The following is a 21259-nucleotide window of genomic DNA, read 5'->3' on the forward strand; positions in this document are numbered from 1 at the left end:
CTATAATTTTGATTATCTACCTTATCAACTTGTTTTCTTAAAAACCAAGAAAGAATTATTATTGATGTAGATGTAAGGAAATATGCTTGAAATGATCATAATTGAAGAGGTACCTTAGGTAGAGGTTTAGATAATTTTTTGGAGGTGGTCTCAAATTATGGTTACCTGTAGTATATAAATAATAGTGTAAGAAGCAATTTGAAGTATTAAAATTATTTGATAAAGCTACTGTGTTAGCGAAACATGTTGTGATATATATTTTACAAATGAAGTTTGTGGAAATCAAATCGGGAGGTGTAGTTTGTGAAACTTACAGGATTGAGAATTTTAAAAATATTACGAATTATAATTGATTAGGGAGAAATAAGCCTAGAACGAAGGATTACGGCTATACAAAAACCTACAAAACGAAAAAGTACTAATTTTCATTGTGTTAGGGTACCTACCTGTGGAATTTATTGAGTTGTCTGAATTATATTTTGAAGAAATCGAAACAATTTACAAAAGAAGGACCGTAATTCAAAACTGTTGTCACTGATGATGGTAGTTATTTAAAATGAAATAAGGGGATATCACACGGGGATATCACATGATGATATCCCCTTGAATATTGAATTTATTGCTTCATCAATATTTGTTATAAAAAAGACAGGTCAGTATTGAAAAAAAAGGTGGTGGCCATGTTGACACGAAACGTTTTATCGAATATTTATCATTATATCGTAATAGTACGTTTCGAATACAAGAACTTTTTTTCCATTTCCAGATTTTTTCCGAAATAACAATTTTATTCGAAGAAAACCAAAAACAGCATTTTCCTATTTAATCGTCTTCGTATGTGTTACGGTTTAGAATATAACAATGCTACCACATGATAAAAGAAACGGCCTGCATATCAGTGACAGAAACACCCGGACTATGACCAAAGTATGAACAACTCAAATCTATTCAGTTTTATGTAAATTGGGCAGGTTTTTCCATTATCAGTTGTTGGATACCACCAAGTAATAACTTTCTAGCATTCAAGGAACCTGTGGAACTTCAAACAAAATAGGAGCGATCACAAACTCGTTAAACGTGTTTTAGAGTCATACGTTTTGCATATAAAAAATAATGTGATAAGATTTGAATTATTTTCATTAAAAATAATATTTTACTGGACGGTTATTGAATGTATAGAAAAATCAACACAGTAGTAATGCTTGAATATAATTAAATCACAAGAATACTGACCTTTCTTTATTACAATCAAAACAATATTTTTTTATGTGAATGTGAAATTACATAGTTTGAAAGGTGCTTTAAGGAAGAAGGAGCCTCCAGCTACGGAACTTTTCACTCAATTCAAAATCAGTACCTCAATTCAAAGAAAATCATGACCTTGTGTCAAAATCCATCATACAAAATAGTCATTCTATTACTTTTTTAAATATTTGTGTCAATAGTAATCGATGACTTACCCTCTGTGTATATGAAACCAAAGAAGATAACTACTAGAAATAAGACACTCAAACTGCGTCCTGTCATGACTGGGTTATTTCTAGCAATTAGTGAGATGCTGATGCTTCAAATTAGTACCCTTCAATGACAGTCAACGACTCTTTACTCAATAATTTGAATATAATCACCAAGTGGAATTCTATAATTGTCTCTTGTTTATCGAAGAAAGTGATACGGTGTCTATTTCAGGAATTCACATAAATGTATTATCTTAGAAATAAAAAAACAAGAGATACGCTGCGTCAAAACGTTGTAAAATTCATTATTCTCAATCTTGCATTGGCGTTTTCCCAGAGTATTCGATGGAAAACAAAAAATGAACGATGAAATGTAAGTGTCATTTCACAATGTCACTGTAACACACAACTCCAAATTATAGTTCAAAGTTCAATTCGACTCATATCAATTGACCATAACGTTACCTTTGGTTCAGGTCATTTACTATACAGGGCTTTTCATGATGAGCGTTAATTAGCCGTTTCTATTTAACGGATCAACCTGAAAATTTCACAGTATGCATAAATTAATATGACCTACACGCCTAAAATATTTCAGACGAAGCGGCGTTGTCGCTTCTACTATATTATGATTCATTATCACTTTGTCAACAAATTCATATACAATTTCCCTATACCTATCTATTACCATTTAGAAGATATAAATTAATTTCGATATTTTTTTTACCAAACATGAACTTTTATAAATGCTCATAATCTTGAACTCTCTTGCACTAAAACGATCAAATTTGAAATGGAGTGGCGTGATACTATGAGGATCTTCACTTCGAGTCATATTTTCATTTGCCTCAAACAGGGTCTTCAAAAAATGCAGATACTTTGATCTCATGAAAAAATGAGTGGAACTCAATTTTTTTCAAATGGAACACCCTGTATATTTCAACATTTTTCAGCTCTACATCCCATTTTAGATTAACTTTGTTCAGATAATACTATTTCTATTTTGAACCGTTTTCGAGATAAACTGTTTCAAACGGAAACTGACGTGGTTTTCTTGCTCGTTTTTTTGAATTCATCACTTATTTTGGATATTTAACATTTTATTTTATACTTAGTAATATTTCTTTTTGATCCAGTTCTTTAACTGTCTCAGATCAGTCAACTCGAAGTTGGTATGTACCTACCTTAGAAAAAGTTACAATTTGTATACATTGAGGTATTGGTCTCTAACGTACAACAGTACACATTAATATTTTTTAGAAATGAAGGGGTTATATTTTTAGGAGTGATTAATTTTTTGGGAAAGAAACTTTTTGGCTTTCTACAACTCTCATCCCTTTTTTTTTTTGTATCAGATGGAGTAGTAGAAAGCCAAAAACTTTCTTTCCCAAAAAATATTTTTTAATAGTGTGCTTTAGAAAAATAAATAAACCAATTATTTAACGTCAGACTTTCGTTGGTGGTTTTGACTGATTGTGATAGCTACCAATTATAATAGAATAATGTCAAGATTAGGTTACAGTAATGAGGATTTTTTGAATTTATTAATAATTTATGATGAGTGCAATAGAATTGCAAATAGAACATGCCGAGTATTTCATGATATAGTTGAATGGAACCTTCCGTCCAAAAATCATTCGTAAGAAGACTAAAGACAATGGTATAACATTTGTTTGAAGGTGATTGACAATGTTTCATGATGAATTTCACTAGTTCGGACTTCCATTGTCTACTATATAAAATGATTTGAAATCCCTGAAACAACTAAAAAAGAAGAATTGAAAATGAATAGCTGAAAATAAGAATTATATTAACCAAAATAAACCTGAAATGAAATAATAGTGAAATATAACAAGTAAAAATAGAACAATTGAATAAATAAAAATAAAGAAATGAAAAAAGAAAATAAAAATAAAAAGTGGAGAGATTCCAAGTCACGTTAGTTCACGACGTTTCGATTGTTAGTATCTACAATCGTCTTCGGGTGATGACTTATAGTAGACAATGGTATAACAGTTTTGGTATACTTTCATGCATTTCCAAATGCTTCTCTGCACGAGGCTGAAAGGGAGATAGGTATACCCTACGTGACAATTTGTCGAATTCTTAATAAGCATAAATGGCATCCCTATAAGTTCTACTGTGTCCAACATTTGAAAGAGACTGATTTACCTCGTAGAGTGGAATGGTTACTCGTCAAGACTCAAGAGGATGAACATTTCCTTGACAATATCATATGGACAGATGAGGTCAAGTTCACAAAAAATGGAGTTTTCAATAGACACAACAGTCATTATTGGGCGCCAGAAAATCCCCATGTTGTCCGCCAAAGGGGTTTTCAAGAAAGATGGCAATTCAATGTATTTTGTGCCATAAAAAATGAGTGAATTTTTTATATCGAGTTTCATGATGATAATTTGAATGCATCAAAATATGAAGATTTACTGAGGAATGGAACTCAAATGATTTTAAATAATAGACCAGGAAGTGAACGTGTATGGTACCAAATGGATGGTGCTCCACCCCGTAATTCTCATTCAGTCAGCGAAGCTTTAACCGAAATCTTCGAAGACAGATGGATTGGTAATAATGGACCTTTTCGTTGGCCTCCTAGAACACCAGATGGCAATCCATTAGATTATTTCGTGTGGGGTGTCATTAAAAATATAGTTTACGCTACTCCAATAACAACAATGGAAGATATGAAATCGAGAGTTACAACTGCTTTCAATAGTTTGACTCCAGACTTGATCAGAAGCGATACACATGACAATCTTTTGAAGAGATTACATGTTTGTTTAAGTAGAGGTGGAGATGTGTTTGAACATATTCTGAAATACACTGACGATTAAATTAACTAATTAATTTATGGGTTTATTATTTTCAGTTCGTGTTTCAGCGTTAATAAAACTATTGTTTGAAGAGAAGTTTAATTCTATGGTTGAGGAGTATTTTAATAATTATCTTTTCATTGTTTTATCTGTGACTAATTGAGAAACATCAAACGAAATCTGTTTTACAAAAATGAGTGATGAACAAGGAAACCATGTCAATTTCCGTTTGAAACAGTTTATCTCGAAAACGGTTCAAAATAGAAATAGTATTTTCTGAACAAAGTTAATCTAAAATTGGATGTAGAGCTCAAAAATGTTGAAATATACAGGGTGTTCCATTTGAAAAAATTGAGTTCCACTCATTTTTTCATGAGATCAGAGTATCTGCATTTTTTGAAGACCCTGTTTGAGGCAAATGAAAATATGACTCGGAGTGAAGACCATTATAGTATCACTCCACTCCATTTCAAATTTGATCGTTTTAGTGCAAGAGAGTTCAAGATTATCAGCATTTATAAAAGTTCATGTTTGATAAAAAAAATATCGAAATTAATTTATATCTTCTAAACGGTAATAGATAGGTATAGGAAAATAGTATATGAATTTGTTGACAAAGTGATAATAAATCATAATATGATATTATATACGGGGTGTTCCATTTGAAAAATCGAAGAAGCCGCTACTTTATAGTAGAAGCGACAACGCCGCTTCGTCTAAAATATTTTAGGCGTGTAGGTCATATTGACTTATGCATACTGTGAAATTTTCAGGTTGATCCGTTGAATAGTTTGCCAGAAACGGCTTATTAACGTTCATCATGAAAAGCCCTGTATATAGAGTTACTTATTTTAAAATTGATTACTTCCTTCTGCATCAAGATGGAGTAGTAGAAAGCCAAAAACTTTCCATTCTCAAAAAATTTGTCACTCCTAAAAATATAACCCTTTCAAATAAAATATTTATTACTATCTCAAAGTCCATTGGAAAAGTTCCATTTCTTCAGTTGTTGAAAAAATTGCAAGTCTATAATAGTTTTCAAGCTGTAAATCTTTTTAAACGGTGGCAGATGAATCTCTAAACTGATTTGAAAGTTGACTAACATTCCGTTTGATGCCATACCTCCTGTTATTGTTATCGCAATGAGTGCTCTGCCGACTATAAACGTCACCAGAAATCAAATAACAGCACTGTATATACAAAATGATGGATTTTCGTAAGAGTTGATGAAAATATTTGCCAAGGGAATTTGGAAAACGTTTCTAACTAGTTGAATCAAGCCGTGAATAGTTAAGTTTGAATCAATTCAGTGAATAAAAATACTGGGTGACTAATCGAAAACGTATTTCAAGATATTACAGAGAATATAGTTCCAATTGTTCTAGAAACGAACATAACAGACAAGTAATATTTGACACGAAAAACCAGAAAAAAGAAGATAACAAACATATGTCGAAACAATAAACATAAATACACCCAAATCTAAAACAAATGAACTTCAAACGGTCAAGCCAGTCTCTATATACCTACACAGTAGGTTTAATGGACTGACGCCTATCAGAAAACAACTACTCCCCTGGCTAATACCACGAAGGGCGTTGGATTGTATCCGACAGGCGTCAGTGCAGGAATCTTCACAGAAAATTTCCTGCATATGCAATTGGCGATACAACTGAAAGAGTCGACCTTCAATTATGGAACGGGCACACTTGCAGACCGGTTTCGGGCTTATCATTGACTTTAGGTCGATGATGGTCACTTTCTTGCAGTGATGAGTGGCTAATAAGGAATAAACAAAACAGCAACCTATACACCAGTTGAAAAGAATGTATGCAACTCCTTGGTTCTTCTTCCTATAGACTCAAATGAGCTCTACAACATAATCCAAAGTCTGAAAATTAAAAAACCTTCTGGTAAAGATAACATCAGATCAGAAACCATCAAATCAATAGCAAACCATATTCTAGAACCATTAAAATACTTAATAAATAGTTGTTTCGAAGCTAGTATATGGCCGTGATACTTTAAAGAGTCACTCGTAATTCCTTTATACAAAAAAGAGGACCACACCATAATCACTACCGACCTATTTTTCTTATAACACACATTTCCAAAATTTTTTAAAAAGCTATAAAAATCGTTTTTCATTCTCTAATAAATATATTATAATTTCTAAACATCAATTTGGATTTCAAGAAAAGAAATCCACCGAAAACGCAATAATGATTTCAATGTCTAAAATAACCACAGCACTTAATGATAGCAAACCGTGTCTTTGCGTATTTATAGACCTTTCCAAAGCATTCGACACGGTTCATCATGGTTTGCTTTTGAAATCGCTTAAAAACATAGGTGTAAGGGGACAGAGCCTGAAATTCTTCGAAAATTACCTCTCAAATAGATATCAACGAGTGAAACTCGACCAAGTTGCCAGCGAAACGAGAACAACTGAACACGGAATACCACAAGGTACTGTCTTAGGACCCATTATTTTCAATATATACGTGAACGAACTATACCCTTTTCAAAGTAATGGCTTTATTCTTGGTTTCGCTGATGATACAGCAATACTTTATAATCGGACTCACACTCAAGATGGGAATCTCATATAAAATATATTATTAATAAACTACAGACTATTCTATATAGATTCAAATATCTCAAAAACATATCACCAACCCACCTACTAAAAATACTATACCACGCACTAGTGGAAAGCAATTTTCGCTATGGAATCCTAGGATGGGGAGCTGCAGAGAAATCCTACCTACCTTCTAGAAATAAGTCAAAAACGGTTTTTCAAGCTCATTTTCTCAAAAGATCGACTATACAACTCAGATCAACTGAACCTGGAAGCAAAAATCATGGACACCAGACAGCTATACTTTTTCCTTACACTCATAAAATATCACTCCACACAAACACCAGTTCTCACTACTCATCCATACTGTACACGAAATCGAAACCAACACTCAGTTCCCTATAAGATGAAAACAACAACACAACGTTCTTTTCAATACTTAGCACCAGAATTATATAATAAATTACCTGAACGGTTGAAAATATTGATATGTCTGCCTCATTTCAAAAATGTATTAAATAAGTTCATTCTTGAGAATCCAAGACAACTAGTTCATCACTTTTTCGATGCCCGTGTTAGCTAAACAAATCATGAACCCTAGTATGTTGTTGTGTACTGCTTACATGAATGTGAGCTTTATTATCATCCTCATTAATACCACTTATGAACTATGTTTTTACTTTCACATTGTTTATTCTTTCTGCATAACTATTATATCATTCGCATTCCTTTTATAACATTATCACATTTTAATGCGAAACAAGTGCAACAACATATACCGCTCATTAGCTTCATCCATATGTTTTTATCACTATTGAATAGAGTTACTCATTATTATCACTCAAATAAATAAGGAGGAACTTTATAATTACTCTGATTATTATTATTATTTTATATACTATGTATTTATTCATTCATTTTTTCTATTGTTTAGTACTTGTATATGTATGTTATTGTTATCCGTATTTTAAGGTATTGTATGGCGAAACAAGTGCAATAGCACTTATCGCTCATCGGCTTTATTCACTTTACTTTATTGTGAGACACTTCTTCGTATCATGGAAATTGAATAGAGATTATCATTATTATCACAGGGGGAGAAATAACTTTTCGGCAAAATCCAAGTTTATTTTCTGAAACAAAAAGTGTAGCTGAATCTTCAACCCTGTGAGTGGAGGTGTCATCTCCGGAAGTTTTCCAAATGAGGAAAGGGGTCACGTGATACCTCATCAAAAAAAACTGTATTTAGAAAACATGTAGCTTTGAAATACTGACATTGCGTTTCAATTGACGAGTAATGCTCAAGCTATTAATCGCGTCATGGCTGATGGCAAGCGATCGCGCAGGTATAGACTCTCCCAACTAAATGACTATTAGATTACGATAAGCCCCTAGCCTGCCAGGGTCGTACCTATAATTAGTTTTAATTAGGGTAGCAAATGGAACATGACTTCTTTGTAATTTCTTTTCATATTTTATTTAGTACTGTAGGTAGTAGTACAGTTCATTGAAATGTTATATAATGCTATATAATGATACACTTATTCAAAAATAAACTTTAATCAGTCACTATCTGAATACAAATGTTTTCCATCTTCGCTGCTACTTGTGTTGCTATCGTCATTTTAATCTATAATTACTGGATTTACCTCTGTTTGAACATCTGTGCGCATCTCATATGTATATATATATATATATATATATAATATATATATATATATATATATATATATATATATATATATATATATATATATATATATATATATGTATTTATATATGTATATATTTTTTTTATATTTCTTCTTTTGTTCTCTCTTTTCACTGATGTATCTGCTGCTGAATAAAGATTATTATTATTATTATTATTATTATTTCATTTTCCCAATATTTCCACTCTATATCTACCACATGTCGGCAACGCTTTTGCCATTCCTCGGAAGTGATTTGATCAAACTCGTGTTGCGCCAGTTTTCTCACATATTCCAACTTGAAAGTTAAATTTTTTTGAGACACTTTGTTTTTGACAGTAGCTCAAATGAGTTCAATGGGATTCAAATCCGGATGGTAGGGTGGAAGTCGCAAAACGTTATGTCCGTGTTCAAGCGGATCCTCATCAAATTTGTATCTAACATGATTCGGGTTTTTTTGGTACCTTGGGAGCTGTCTGAATTGTCCATTAAGTCCAAGTCTCCAGAAAACACTGCAGCCTCTTGAGCTTATTGCGTTTATTCTCCCATCTTCTCATGACACCCATTCCATCAGTCTCGTTCCTGTACTAGTTTGTACAGGTTCCATGTTGGATGTTCGTCATATTCTTCTGGACGTAATTTTGTACGTCCATATATTGCCTGCCTCCTGTGATTCAGTGCCTCACATTCGCATAAAATGTGTAGAGCTGTTTCTATTCCTTCGTTGCATAATCTGCAGCTGAGATCTCCGTTGCACAGCCCCATTTTATTCAGATGTCCTCTAAGCGGACAATGATCGGTTAGTAACCCTGTAATTATTCTGAGCCTATCCCTACTGTATTGAAGTAGTTTTCTGGTTCTTTTCTCAGTTCCCTAATGATGGTTTTACTGTGTTTGTTTCTCAAACAGTTCCCTAATGAAGGTTCTACTGTGTTTGTTGCCAGGTACTTTTGTCCAGTACTCTGTGTGCTTCTTATTGGTCCATGTCCTAATCTGGTTTCGTACCAATGATTTTGGTACCCCCGAGCTGGTTCAGGACCTATATATGAAGTTGATGATCCGCATCTAGCGCATTCATCAGCGTTATCATTACCTGTGATTCCTGAATGCTCTGGCACCCAGTACAAAGTTAATTTTTTCCTGTTTGCAAGTTCATTCAGTTCTTCATGGCATTCCCAGACCAGTTTTGATGCCTCATTCGGGTTCGTCAGAGCCCCTAGCACTCTTGCTGTCTATTAAAATATTGATCCCCTCATTTCTTTGAGGTAGCAATTTAATAAGCATTGCACACTGCATGATAGCAAACACTTTCGCCTGAAAGAAGGATGTGTATAGTCCTAGCGGAAAACTGTAGTTTGAATTTCTATCCGCCCGGCATATTCTAGCTCTCGTTCCATGTTTGGTCTTCGATCCATCTGTTTCCAGGTGTATTTTTCCAAACATGTTTTCTTCACGGCTTATGATTTTGGCCGTGAAGTTTGTGTTAAAGGTGTACTTCGGTGTCATGTGGTCCGTGCACATATTCAATATGTGCTCCTCCACTTGTTCATAAATTTCTGTACGGTACGATCTTTTGTAGTTCGGTAAGTTTTCCAGTCTGAATTGGCCAATCCTGGCCTCCCACATTATCACAAAGTGTAAAGGAAGCAGATTCAGGAGTGTCCAATGCAGCTGTTGAGGTAGTTATCATTGCTCCCGTCATTCCCAAATATGCAAGTATTTGCACCTTGCCAAATTTGTTGATGGCGGTCGCCTGTTTCATCTTTGACCACCAGATCAGAGATACGTATGATATCATGGGTTTAACCTCCATCATGTATAGCCAATATACCATGTCTAATTCTAGCCCCCATGATTTTCCATAGGTGCGTCTGGCGAGCTTCAGTGCTACCTCCGCTTTCCTCTTTATACTGTCCAAGTGTTGGTTCCAGGTCAGTTTGGAATCTAGAATCACTCCCAGATATTTAACCTCCCCCGACATTTGTATTTCTTCAGCTCGAAATTTTAGAGGTCTGAGACAACTCAGACAACTCAGAGTCGATTTGGATGGGCTTATGTTGAGCCCTTCTTCTTCGTTCCATCTTGTTCCATATTCAGGGCCTGCTGCATAGATCCCTTCACTACATTATTGCATTTACCCTGAACTAAGATGACTATGTCGTCTGCATAGCCCAGTGCTTTATATCCATTGTAATTCAGGATACATAATGGCTCGTCCATTACAAGGTTCTACAACAGATGGGATAGAACCCCCCCTGAGGACAGCCCCTTGCTATCGGTGCCAATTTTTCCCTCATAATGGTTGTATATACCAATCTTTCCCTAAGCATGCAGTCTATCCACCTACAGCTTGTCTTGTCGATCCCTCTTCTCCTCGACGCCTGGATGATTGATTCTAACGACGTATTATCAAATGCGCCCTCAATGTCCAGGAAAGCAACTAAGAGTACTTCCTTGTATCTGTAGGTATATTCTACTTTTTCTGTTACCCGACCTAGAGCCGTTTCTGTTGACATACCTGACCTGCATGCATATTGGTCTAGATGTAATGGTTTTTGCATACTCCGGTGTTTGTATACTCCCCCGTATTTGTTTTCAGATTATTTATTGAGACCTGAGGTTCCTTCGAGAGTATTTTGTAGAGCCTGGCACATGCTTGGGTCTGTTCGACCTCCTCATATTGCCTTCTCCACGTATCTCTCTTGGATTTTCTCAGGACTTTATTATACCCAGTTAGGTACCTTCTGTATTGGTCCCGTGAACCTGATTTCCTTGCACATTTGAAAGCTTTCATAGTTTCTTGTCTCATCCTCGCCAGATCTTCATTCCACCAGGACACATTCCTATTTGATCTCTGGTTCACTAAGGGACAATGATCGTTATACGTAGAGATGATAGCTCCTATTACAATTAATCTGCTGTTAACTCTAGGTCTATGGAATCTCTGATGTCCTGTCTAAACCTGTCTAAACAGGTTTCCAGATCCACCGTATAGGTTTCCCAGCTTGTTTTCCCGGGATTTTGATATGTTAGGATCGAGGTCTGAATCCCTCCGATTTCAAAGTTTATGTCTCGATGGTTTGAACAACTTTCTTCATCAGACACATTCCATTTCCGAAAATAGTTACTCACAAATGTAGTTCCTATCATTACGTCTATCACTTCACCAGAAAATCGACTGTGGAGTGGGACGCAAATTGTTCAGCTAGTAAATTCGCTTTTTTATGGCTGTTGTTGCAATTGAACAGCTTCAGCTACTGACCAGAAGGATCTAGATCCGTTGGGATTTGCAGCACTCCTATTGAACTAATTAATTGAGTAAGAAACGTTCAGAAAAGGTGTCACTTTTGTGTAGGAGAAGCTGGTAGACATTTCGAACACCTTCTCTGAAGGAATATGTTTTATTGCTTGTTCTTCATCAATATTATTATTATTGTTGATGTTTCATTTATTAATAGTAAACATAGTATAATATGCGTTTCAGTTACTGCTCTCAAAAGCTTTATCTAAGTATATTTGATAGTTACTGCTGAATAATTTCTTTGTTTTTTGCCACGTCATCCAAAGCCTACTCGATCCAAGTATGCATTTCAAAGTCTACATGGACAAACCTGAAAGCTCTAGTTTCCAAAGATGACTCTAGCAAAACATCAAGTGTGCTACATTCTTGAAAGTGTAATTGAAAAAAATATTTTTCCATCAATAACTATTGATAACTTATTGAGTTTTACGTAAAAAATGCCTCGGAAATGATTTCATAAAAACAAGAAACTTTTCACAGAAAAAAAATTACAGTAACTTTTTGAAAATGCACATTTTTGCAAAACATGCTGCAACTCGGAAACGAGTCTGTCATAAAATTTGACCCTAAAAAACATTTACTGGTATTCATGTATTTAGTTTAAAAATAGGAGATGCCCTTTAAAAGTATCCTATTTGGCCCACTCTGTACACTCGTGATGAGTTTACCAACTTAAAAATATGAAAACATTGCTAATCGAATATAGGAACATAGCCCGCAAAATTTGACATTTACCTTATTTTTGAACAGACATATGGCGGTAATGGTTTTGAGAGGGATTTTTTGTTCGTTTTATCCATTGTTGATGTGAAAGTTGGATGTTTTGAAAAGCCTTCCTTTTCATGATTTGCCCATTTTTGTGAAGAGTTTATTTCGAAGTCAATTTCTTTCCATTTTCTTTGGAGTTTCTCACAATTTTTTTTTGTTGATCGAGAAATAGAAAACCATAATGCCGTTTTCAATTCATCACATGTTGATATTAGGATTCCTATCGTTATATGGACCGAAAGAATGTTCAAAGCACCAATTTCCCTCTGAATCCCTTTAGCGCATATTCTGCATCGCCACTTCAAACGCCTTTCCCGACGCTCCTATTATTTTCTCGGGATATAACTCATCAGTTCTGGCGCGACAGGCTCTCAGAATAGTGGAAAATCGCTCTCCGATTTGAGATTGGGAAAGTCGCAACGAACGTAAGACCACGCAGATCCGTACGAAATTACTTCTGTTGGAGAGCATCGTTTCGAGCGGTAAATAAATATCAGTCTGGTAGATTGTTTGCTGTCGTCTTCGAAATTAATCTTCTATTGCTGAATTCAGGTTAGTCTTATAGTTCAAGTAAACGATATAGTGCAACCTACCTTCCTACAGTTTCCTTTAGATAATATAGTTAGGGAGCTAACACTAATTAACAAATTTTATAATTCAATAATCATTTTCGTCAATTAAATCAATAAAAAATTTATTTCCATCATTAATATGGAAGTGTCCAATCTCCATACAGTCTTTTTCAACTAAAATTTCAACTAGCTCTATTACCTTCTTATAAAATTTTGGAAAATTATGTTTACGTCTAATGCTCTGTTTTAATTTTTCCCAAATCAACTCGATGGGATTGCAAACACAAAAATGGGGGGAAGTCTCAGTATGGTGTGTCCATACTTTTCAGCAGTCCTCAAGTTTTCTTTCACATAATTTCAAGGAATTCGGAACCCATCCTTCACTTCCTCTGCAATGCACAATGATTAGTCGCGATCCTTTGTTTGCAGGCATGTTAGGCGTACACATTCTCGAACCATCAGTCCAACCTTTCGTAACTGTGTCGTGAGTGTCATACCAAGTTACGTCCAAATAGAAAATTTGCCGTTGTTCTTGTCTATATTTAGTTATTTGTTCCACTTATTTGTCACGCAATTGCAATTTTCTTCTGCTTTCCATAACTGTTTGACGCTTGTTTATTATTTCAAATCTAAATCCTAGTTTCTTTATCCAATTCTGAAGAGTTTTGTCACAGCAACTCACGTTAGGGCCGGAATTATTCAATTTCTTCCTTATGATTTCAATTGTAGAAATCTCATTGCTTTTGTAACAGTCGTATTTTGTTTTTTTAATGATTTTATGCGATGAACATCTAAAGGTTTTGGTAATCCCGTGTAACATCGCGTCTTGTGTTCACAAGGTTTGTTTTTGACTATTTAACGTACTTCACTGGAGTTTTTTCCCAACACCAAATCGTTTTTTTTAACACCTCGACACGTGTTTCGATCACCAAGTGATCATCCTCAAGAGGAAGATTAAACAGTGATATGTTTATGATATGATATCATATCACTGTTTAATCTTCCTCAATGCTGTTAGCATTGAAGCTGATGATACGAAGTAATAATAATAATGTTTATTCACCATATTGATCACATGTATATAACAGAGATTCGGTAAATAAACGTAAGTATCACAGAAGCCACATTTTCGAAAAAATGTTCCTTTTGAATTGTGTAATGAATTAAAAAACTATATACATGATATGAAACACATATGGACATGATGGGATCGAAATTAGTAAGTTTTTATTGAGTTCATTCTACAGAGGGTTTTATTTTTTAGAAAATATGCTGATTAATAATATGATGAAACATAGTTCGATTAGAATTTCTGAGCCAATTTTCCAGTTCTTTCTTGAATTTGGATTTAATTTGTTTATTAATGAGTTGTATTTTTTCCGGTATTGTAATTTTTCTTCCAAACAATATTTCAAGGCACCAAGAAGAAACCAATTGGGTTTTTCAAACACTCGTATACCAGGAGCAATTAGGTTAAATTAATCGATGATGTTGAACTAAGGTTCATTTTGTAATAGGCCTATTCTTCATGCATTCTGGTTTCGTTTTCTTCTTTAACATATTCCCACAGATAGAAATCTAGGGGCGTCAGGTGTGGAGATCGTGCTGGCTAGTGAATGGGTCCATTTCTATAAATCCATTCACTTCTGGGGCAGCTGCCTAAGCAGCTGATAAACTCGGTTTAGTTTCCGACACTGAACAGCAATTTGGAACTCGTTCAGTAAAAAGCAGCACAAATAAGAGCTGCAAAGATCCCTTCGTGTCTGTGGCAACACAAGGATATGCCAATACATAGGGTCTTCTTCAACAATATTGGAGATCTCGGCTCATCAAAGCGCATAACCTGCGCTTCCTCAGTTTGAGTGCTCTGAAGTCCCAACACAAGGTGCAGGACCCGCTGAGAGGCTCCTGAGAAACTAAAGCACTTGCTGTCAGCATGTCTAGCATAAAACCAATCTCAGTATAACGATCTTCTCGCTGGTGTGCCCCAAGGATATATTCTAGAGCCGTTATTGTTCACCACAGACTCTCTGGAAAAATTCTCGATCACCCAAGTTTTTGGTATATAAAATATTCACTATTCATTCGAATTGAAATATATATATACAGGGTGTCCCTGGACTTCCTCTTTTCCTCTCGGGAATGTATAGATGGGGTCAAAATATCACCAGTACTTCGTATAACTTTTTTTCCTAAAATCCTTCGTTACCAAGTAACGGGCCCTCGAAGTTACAAAATGAAAAATGTTTTTCTTTGATGACTTTTCTATTCAAAATCATCCAAATTTTGGTAATTGACTGAACAAATGAATTCCTTCGATGAGCTTTCATGCAGGAGTCAGTTGTTTTGCTACAAAGTCAGGAACGGACTACCCCCGATGGTCCACACCCCAAAACTTTGAAATGACAGATATTTTTCAATATTTTTCAACAAATTAAGGTTACTTGGACAATTTTATGAATAAAAGTACTCGTGTGGAAAGTCGATCGGAGCAACGAGTCTTGATAAAAATGTAGTTTCACTCGACGACATCAAACCCGCTCGTCCACCATTATTTGAAATGAATAATTATCAAAGCAGAAATAATAATGATAACGTTAATTCAACAACATTTATCCTGAGATGTCTACCATTATTCGAAAATATTAGTTTTTAAGGAAAATGGAAATGATAGGTAAAATGTTCATAACGAATTTTTATAATGCAAACACGTTTAACTAACGAAACTCAAGAGCCTCAAGAGCAAACAGAAATGAAAAATCCGCTACAGAAACTGCTCGATATGACCACCTTCTCTCTCTATACATTTTCTTAGTCTGCGAAGACACCCTCGCTGTACTTGAAATAGCATTCCAGGGTCGTTTCGTATGGCTTCACAATGTAATGTTATTCTATTCAACAATGCATCTCTTGTGTGAATAGGTGTAGCGTAAACAACGCTTTTTAGATGCCCCCACAGAAAGAAATCCAATGGATTTAAATCCGGAGACCGCGATGGCCATGAATATGGCCCACCTCTACCAATCCATCTATTGTGGAAAATATGGTTCAGATGGTCACGCACAATCAAACTAAAATGAGGAGGAGCGCCATCATGCATAAACCACATATCTCTTCGGGTTTGCAATGGAACATGTTCCAAAAGTCCATTCAAATCGTTCTGAATGAACTCCAAATAACGTTCTCCATTCAATCGGTCCTGTAGAACGAATGGTCCTATAAGATGGTTTCCTATGATACCAGCCCAAACATTCACGTTGAATTTCCGTTGGTGTTTGGTTTGCAATATCCCATGGGGATTTTCTTCGGCCCATATATGGAGATTATGAGAGTTGATAACTCCATCTCTACTGAAACCTGCTTCATCAGTGAATAAAACTCGATTAATAAAAGTCATATCCTCTCTTTGCCTATCCATGAACCAATTGGCATATTCCAGTCGTGCTGGAAAATCTTGAGGTATCATGGCATGTACCTTCTGGATGTGAAATGGGTAGAGCAGTTGTTCCCTAATTATTCTATGAATAGTGGACTTGGATGTATGGAACTGTTCTGATAGATTTCTGATGCTCATTGAAGGATCATCAGCGACGGCTTCCAAAATATTTTCCTCCAATACAACGGTACGTACAGTCCTAGGAGCGCCCTCACCACCTCGTTTTGGCAAAACTGTACCTACAATAATATCGAAATAAAACAACGTGCTCAAATTAATTATCGATTATTACATACCTGTCTCCCTCAAGCTGCGATCGACACGCTCGAATGTTTCTCTTGACGGTACCGTTCGATTGGGAAAATGCTCGGAATACAGACGACGAGCTTCTGCAGCATTACAAAATGTTCGTCCATAAAATACATGCATATCTGCATATTCATTGAATGTAAACTGTTCGGCCATATCAAAAAAATTCAAAATATCCTATAGAATATTGACAATACAATGATAGTCATATGACAACGCACCACTCAACAAAACAAAATCGCATTCCAGTTTCTCATTTTTTATCAAAACTTTCTAAAAGGTTTTTTTGTCAACATCTTTGAAAGAAATGGAACATAATTATTCCCTGGATATTTTTCACCTGATCATGTGCAGCCGTTTTTGTAGTTCATTCGTTTGCTTTTTATTAGTATAGTAAATATTTTTTCCGATGTGCGTTTTTTCAGCTAAATTTAGATTCGTGTTAAAGAATTTCTCCCATAAAATTATAATTATCAGTGAAACTCCTCAACAGTTTAGCTGTGAAGAAGAATTTGAAACATTCGAATGTTGAGTTTCATGAGATTCAGATAACTGATCAACACGAAACGTGATTATTCCACACGTATTATGTACATACAAAATATGGAATGAATTCGATATTTCATAGTAGAGTAGCTTGTTAGTTTAAAAACACCACGAATCTACAGAACTTGATATTTCTTTTGAAAAAATATCTGCTATCACAATTGTGACTTAAACTTCCATATAGGTACTGTACTTTTTGTTTACGACTTCATTTTAGCATACTTTGTATTATTCCTGTTATAAATGCTGTTGAATTAACGTTATCATTATTATTTCTGCTTTGGTAATTATTCATTTCAAATAATGGTGGACGAGCGGGTTTGATGTCGTCTAGTAGAACTATATTTTTATCAAGACTCGTTGCTCCGATCGACTTTCCACACGAGTACTTTTATTCATAAAATTGTCCAAGTAACCTTAATTTAATTTGTTGAAAAATATTGAAAAATATCTGTCATTTCAAAGTTTTGGGGTGTGGACCATCGGGGGTAGTCCGTTCCTGACTTTGTAGCAAAACAACTGACTCCTGCATGAAAGCTCATCGACGGAATTCATTTGTTTAGTCAATTACCAAAATTTGGATGATTTTGAATATTCACTTGAAAAGTTATCAAAGAAAAACATTTTTCATTTTGTAACTTCGAGGGCCCGTAACTTGGTTACGAAGACGTTTAGGAAAAAAAGTTATATGAAGTACTGGTGATATTTTGACCCCATCTATACATTCCCGAGAGGAAAAGAGGAAGTCCAGGGACACCCTGTATATATATATATATATATATATATATATATATATATATATATATATATATATATATATATATATACAGTGTGACTAATTTTTATTGGAAACGCCCCTCTAAAATTTGAAATTGTAAATCAATTTTAATAATTGTTTTTCAATGTCAAGTACTAAAAGATCTACCTTGGGATAAAATTTGAAATGTTAATTAAAGTTCCAGGGCATACTACGATAATTTTTCCTAGTCGAAAATCGGGATTTTTTATTAGCGATTTTTTATTGAAAAAATTACTACGTCACTGGATTCAGAGTGCCTCTAAATAGGTGTGACCAAAATTTCATGAAGAAATATTCATTTTTAACAAAGTTATGAGAACTCAAAAATTCGAAAACTCACACAGCTAACAGTCACAATATATCATTTTTTCATGATTTCAAACAACAGTACGTTAGTTAGGCTACTGTTGTTAATCCTTCTTTACACGTTCCACACACCGATGATATCACACTATTTAGATTCAAGCTAGAAGTTTTATGAAGGTTGAAATTTTTTTGTTACGTTTTGATACCGCATATGATCCGGGTAGAAGATTTAGATTTTTTGTAGGCGTTTCCTATCGAATTTTTTTAGAGTGGGACAAAAAAATCAAAAGAGGAATTCAGCTGAGATGAAAAGATTTAAGATGTTTCAAAGGCTTTTTTCAACTATTCCAGGTATATGCTTGGAAGAGGTGAGGAAATAATCGATAAACAAGTCTGAATTCCTTATATACTTCCAAACCTATTTCCAGAATAATCTGCTTCTAATAATGAATCCAAAATATTTCTCCATTGTGATAGATATCCAATCTTGAATCCAAGTCGATATACATCGTATTTCCATGAATCACTAAACATTTTACCATCTGTGTCGTGGTGGAAATGAGCCATCTAAGTTGAATATTCCAAACCGCGCTGCTAAAGTTCAGCAAACATTCTAAATGGATTTCACATAAAATGAATTTCAGTCGATCTGAGACTGACTACATTATTTACTCTCATTCAGCATTAGAGTCGTTTGAAATAGGATGAAAAATATTTTCCTTAAACGCAAAGGTGGTTTCGTTGTTTGGCGAAAGAAGTTTTGCATCATTTGTCAGATAGAGTTCGAAATTATATCCGACAAACGGTACTTTTTCAGCATCAGACCCACATAGCAATAGATATTCCAGGTATATTTCATGAATATACATTTAAGGATATTGTATTATGCTATGAATATGCTATGGATATATATATATATATATATATATATATATATATATATATATATATATATATATATATATATATATATATATATATATCTTCTGGAGAATATTCCCTGGAAGTGCTCCTGGCGAACCTTTGATATATTTTAAGAATATTCCTTGGGAATATTCTTGGAATATCTTATAATATTCTTAGAATATCTAAGGTTTATTCTATTAAGAATATTCCAGGAATAGAACCCGAGGAATATTCATAAAATATTCAGGATATTCTTAGTTTATTGTAGGAATATACAATAGAGAAACACCATAGAATATTCTTTAAATATATTTTATGAATATTCTAGGAATATTTGGAATATTCCAAGAATATGACGAGTAACCGCTATTAGGCATGTATATATTGCATTTTGATGCAAGATTCACACAAGTAATAAAACACATAATATTCATAAACAAATATATTTTAAAACAATATACACTGAAATATTTGACGTTTTAACCAATATTAAAAATAAAAAATCTAATTCAAAATATTTATTCACTGAATAAAATATTCCTGAATACTGTCATATTACAAATATTAGAAATGTATTCAAATTAGGATGTTCCTACCCTCAAACAAATGTATACTGAAAGATATACTAAAATAACAACTCTGTGAATTCATCAGCACTAAGTAAAAAATAATAAATATATCACTTCATTGAAAAAGAAAAAGTGTATTACATCCAGAAATAGGTTAGGTTAGGCTTCTCACTTAAAAAATAAACCCACAAATGAAGTATTTAAAATGAGTGTTGTGATGGGTTCTTCAATGAATTTCACTTACTTAAAGTTATCCAAACTTTGCTCACCAGAATAGTTTTCCTTATATTTGTCCAACAATGCATCAGCCAGTGTTTCAATAGTAATACCTGGAACAAAATGTACATTAACGTTCATTATCACTATTTGAAAGTGGCACAATAAAACTGGAATAAAAATCAAATAGATATTTTTCGCATAGGTTACTCATGAACATTTACAACATTTTATGACTTTGAGAGCAACTTGCATTGTCTTGTTGAAAAGTACTCATTACGTTTTTAGTTCCTTTTGGGCAAATTTATACTATCTTGAAAATGAGTGATAAAAATTATGAAAACAAATGATACAAAAGAATGTGTCATTCACTTACTTTTCTCTATTGAAGATACACAACTGAAATCACTCTAGTTCCAACATGTACTTAGTCAAACCAACAAATCCCACACACCAACTCTCCTCGAACCTATAATGAGGTATAGTAGGTTAATCACCATGACTTTACTAACGATACTATTGCATTTTACTTACTTTTCTTGAAGACTGAATATATGCAACTCTCCTGTTTGAAAATCCAAAATGAAACTATTCGCTGTACTGCAAATTGGACAACCCCAAATTATAAATGGTACACTGAACGTGACAGAATTATACTTTGATAATAACACCAACACACCATGCATTACACATGCGAACCTGCCACGTTAACCGCCATGTTGAATCAAATGTCGAATTTAACGCAAATGTACCATGCATTAAGGGACAACCGCTTTCACAGAGCTTATTCGACTGTAGCGCGCTACACTTCAATTGACCAATGAGAAACGTTTACTCCAATTCTTGACTTCCCCATTTCACTTTTTCTAGGATTTTTCGCTTTGTAATTAAATAATTTCAAATACAAAAAGACAAATAGGATGAGAATTAACTAATTTATTGATGCAATTGGTTCATTTATTGGCCCATTC

At 34.2% G+C, this 21259-nt stretch overlaps 2 protein-coding genes across 3 annotated transcripts in view; one reads left to right on the forward strand and one right to left on the reverse strand.

Annotated features, from left to right (window-relative positions):
* LOC111516133 (protease inhibitors) overlaps positions 1–1614 on the reverse strand; it is a 78103-nt gene extending 76489 nt beyond the window's left edge. Inside the window, exon 1 of one of the 2 annotated variants that reach the window (XR_012467953.1) lies at positions 1461–1614. Coding sequence is in view for 1 of the 2 variants with exons in the window: in XM_074184870.1 (XP_074040971.1) it covers positions 1461–1527 (67 nt within the window). In the remaining variant the exon portion in view is untranslated. The remainder of the gene's footprint in view (positions 1–1460) is intronic. The other variant, XM_074184870.1, reaches the window with a different exon arrangement.
* An 11385-nt stretch (positions 1615–12999) lies between these two features.
* Positions 13000–21259, forward strand: part of LOC141486618 (neuropeptide CCHamide-2 receptor) — a 141586-nt gene continuing 133326 nt past the window's right edge. Inside the window, exon 1 of the mRNA XM_074184871.1 lies at positions 13000–13181. The gene's annotated coding sequence lies outside the window, so the exon portion shown is untranslated. The remainder of the gene's footprint in view (positions 13182–21259) is intronic.

This window comes from Leptinotarsa decemlineata, unplaced genomic scaffold (assembly GCF_025532065.1).
Source record: "Leptinotarsa decemlineata unplaced genomic scaffold, Ldec_3_MD MMD2_tig00026358_RagTag_RagTag, whole genome shotgun sequence".
Classification (NCBI taxonomy): domain Eukaryota; kingdom Metazoa; phylum Arthropoda; class Insecta; order Coleoptera; family Chrysomelidae; genus Leptinotarsa; species Leptinotarsa decemlineata.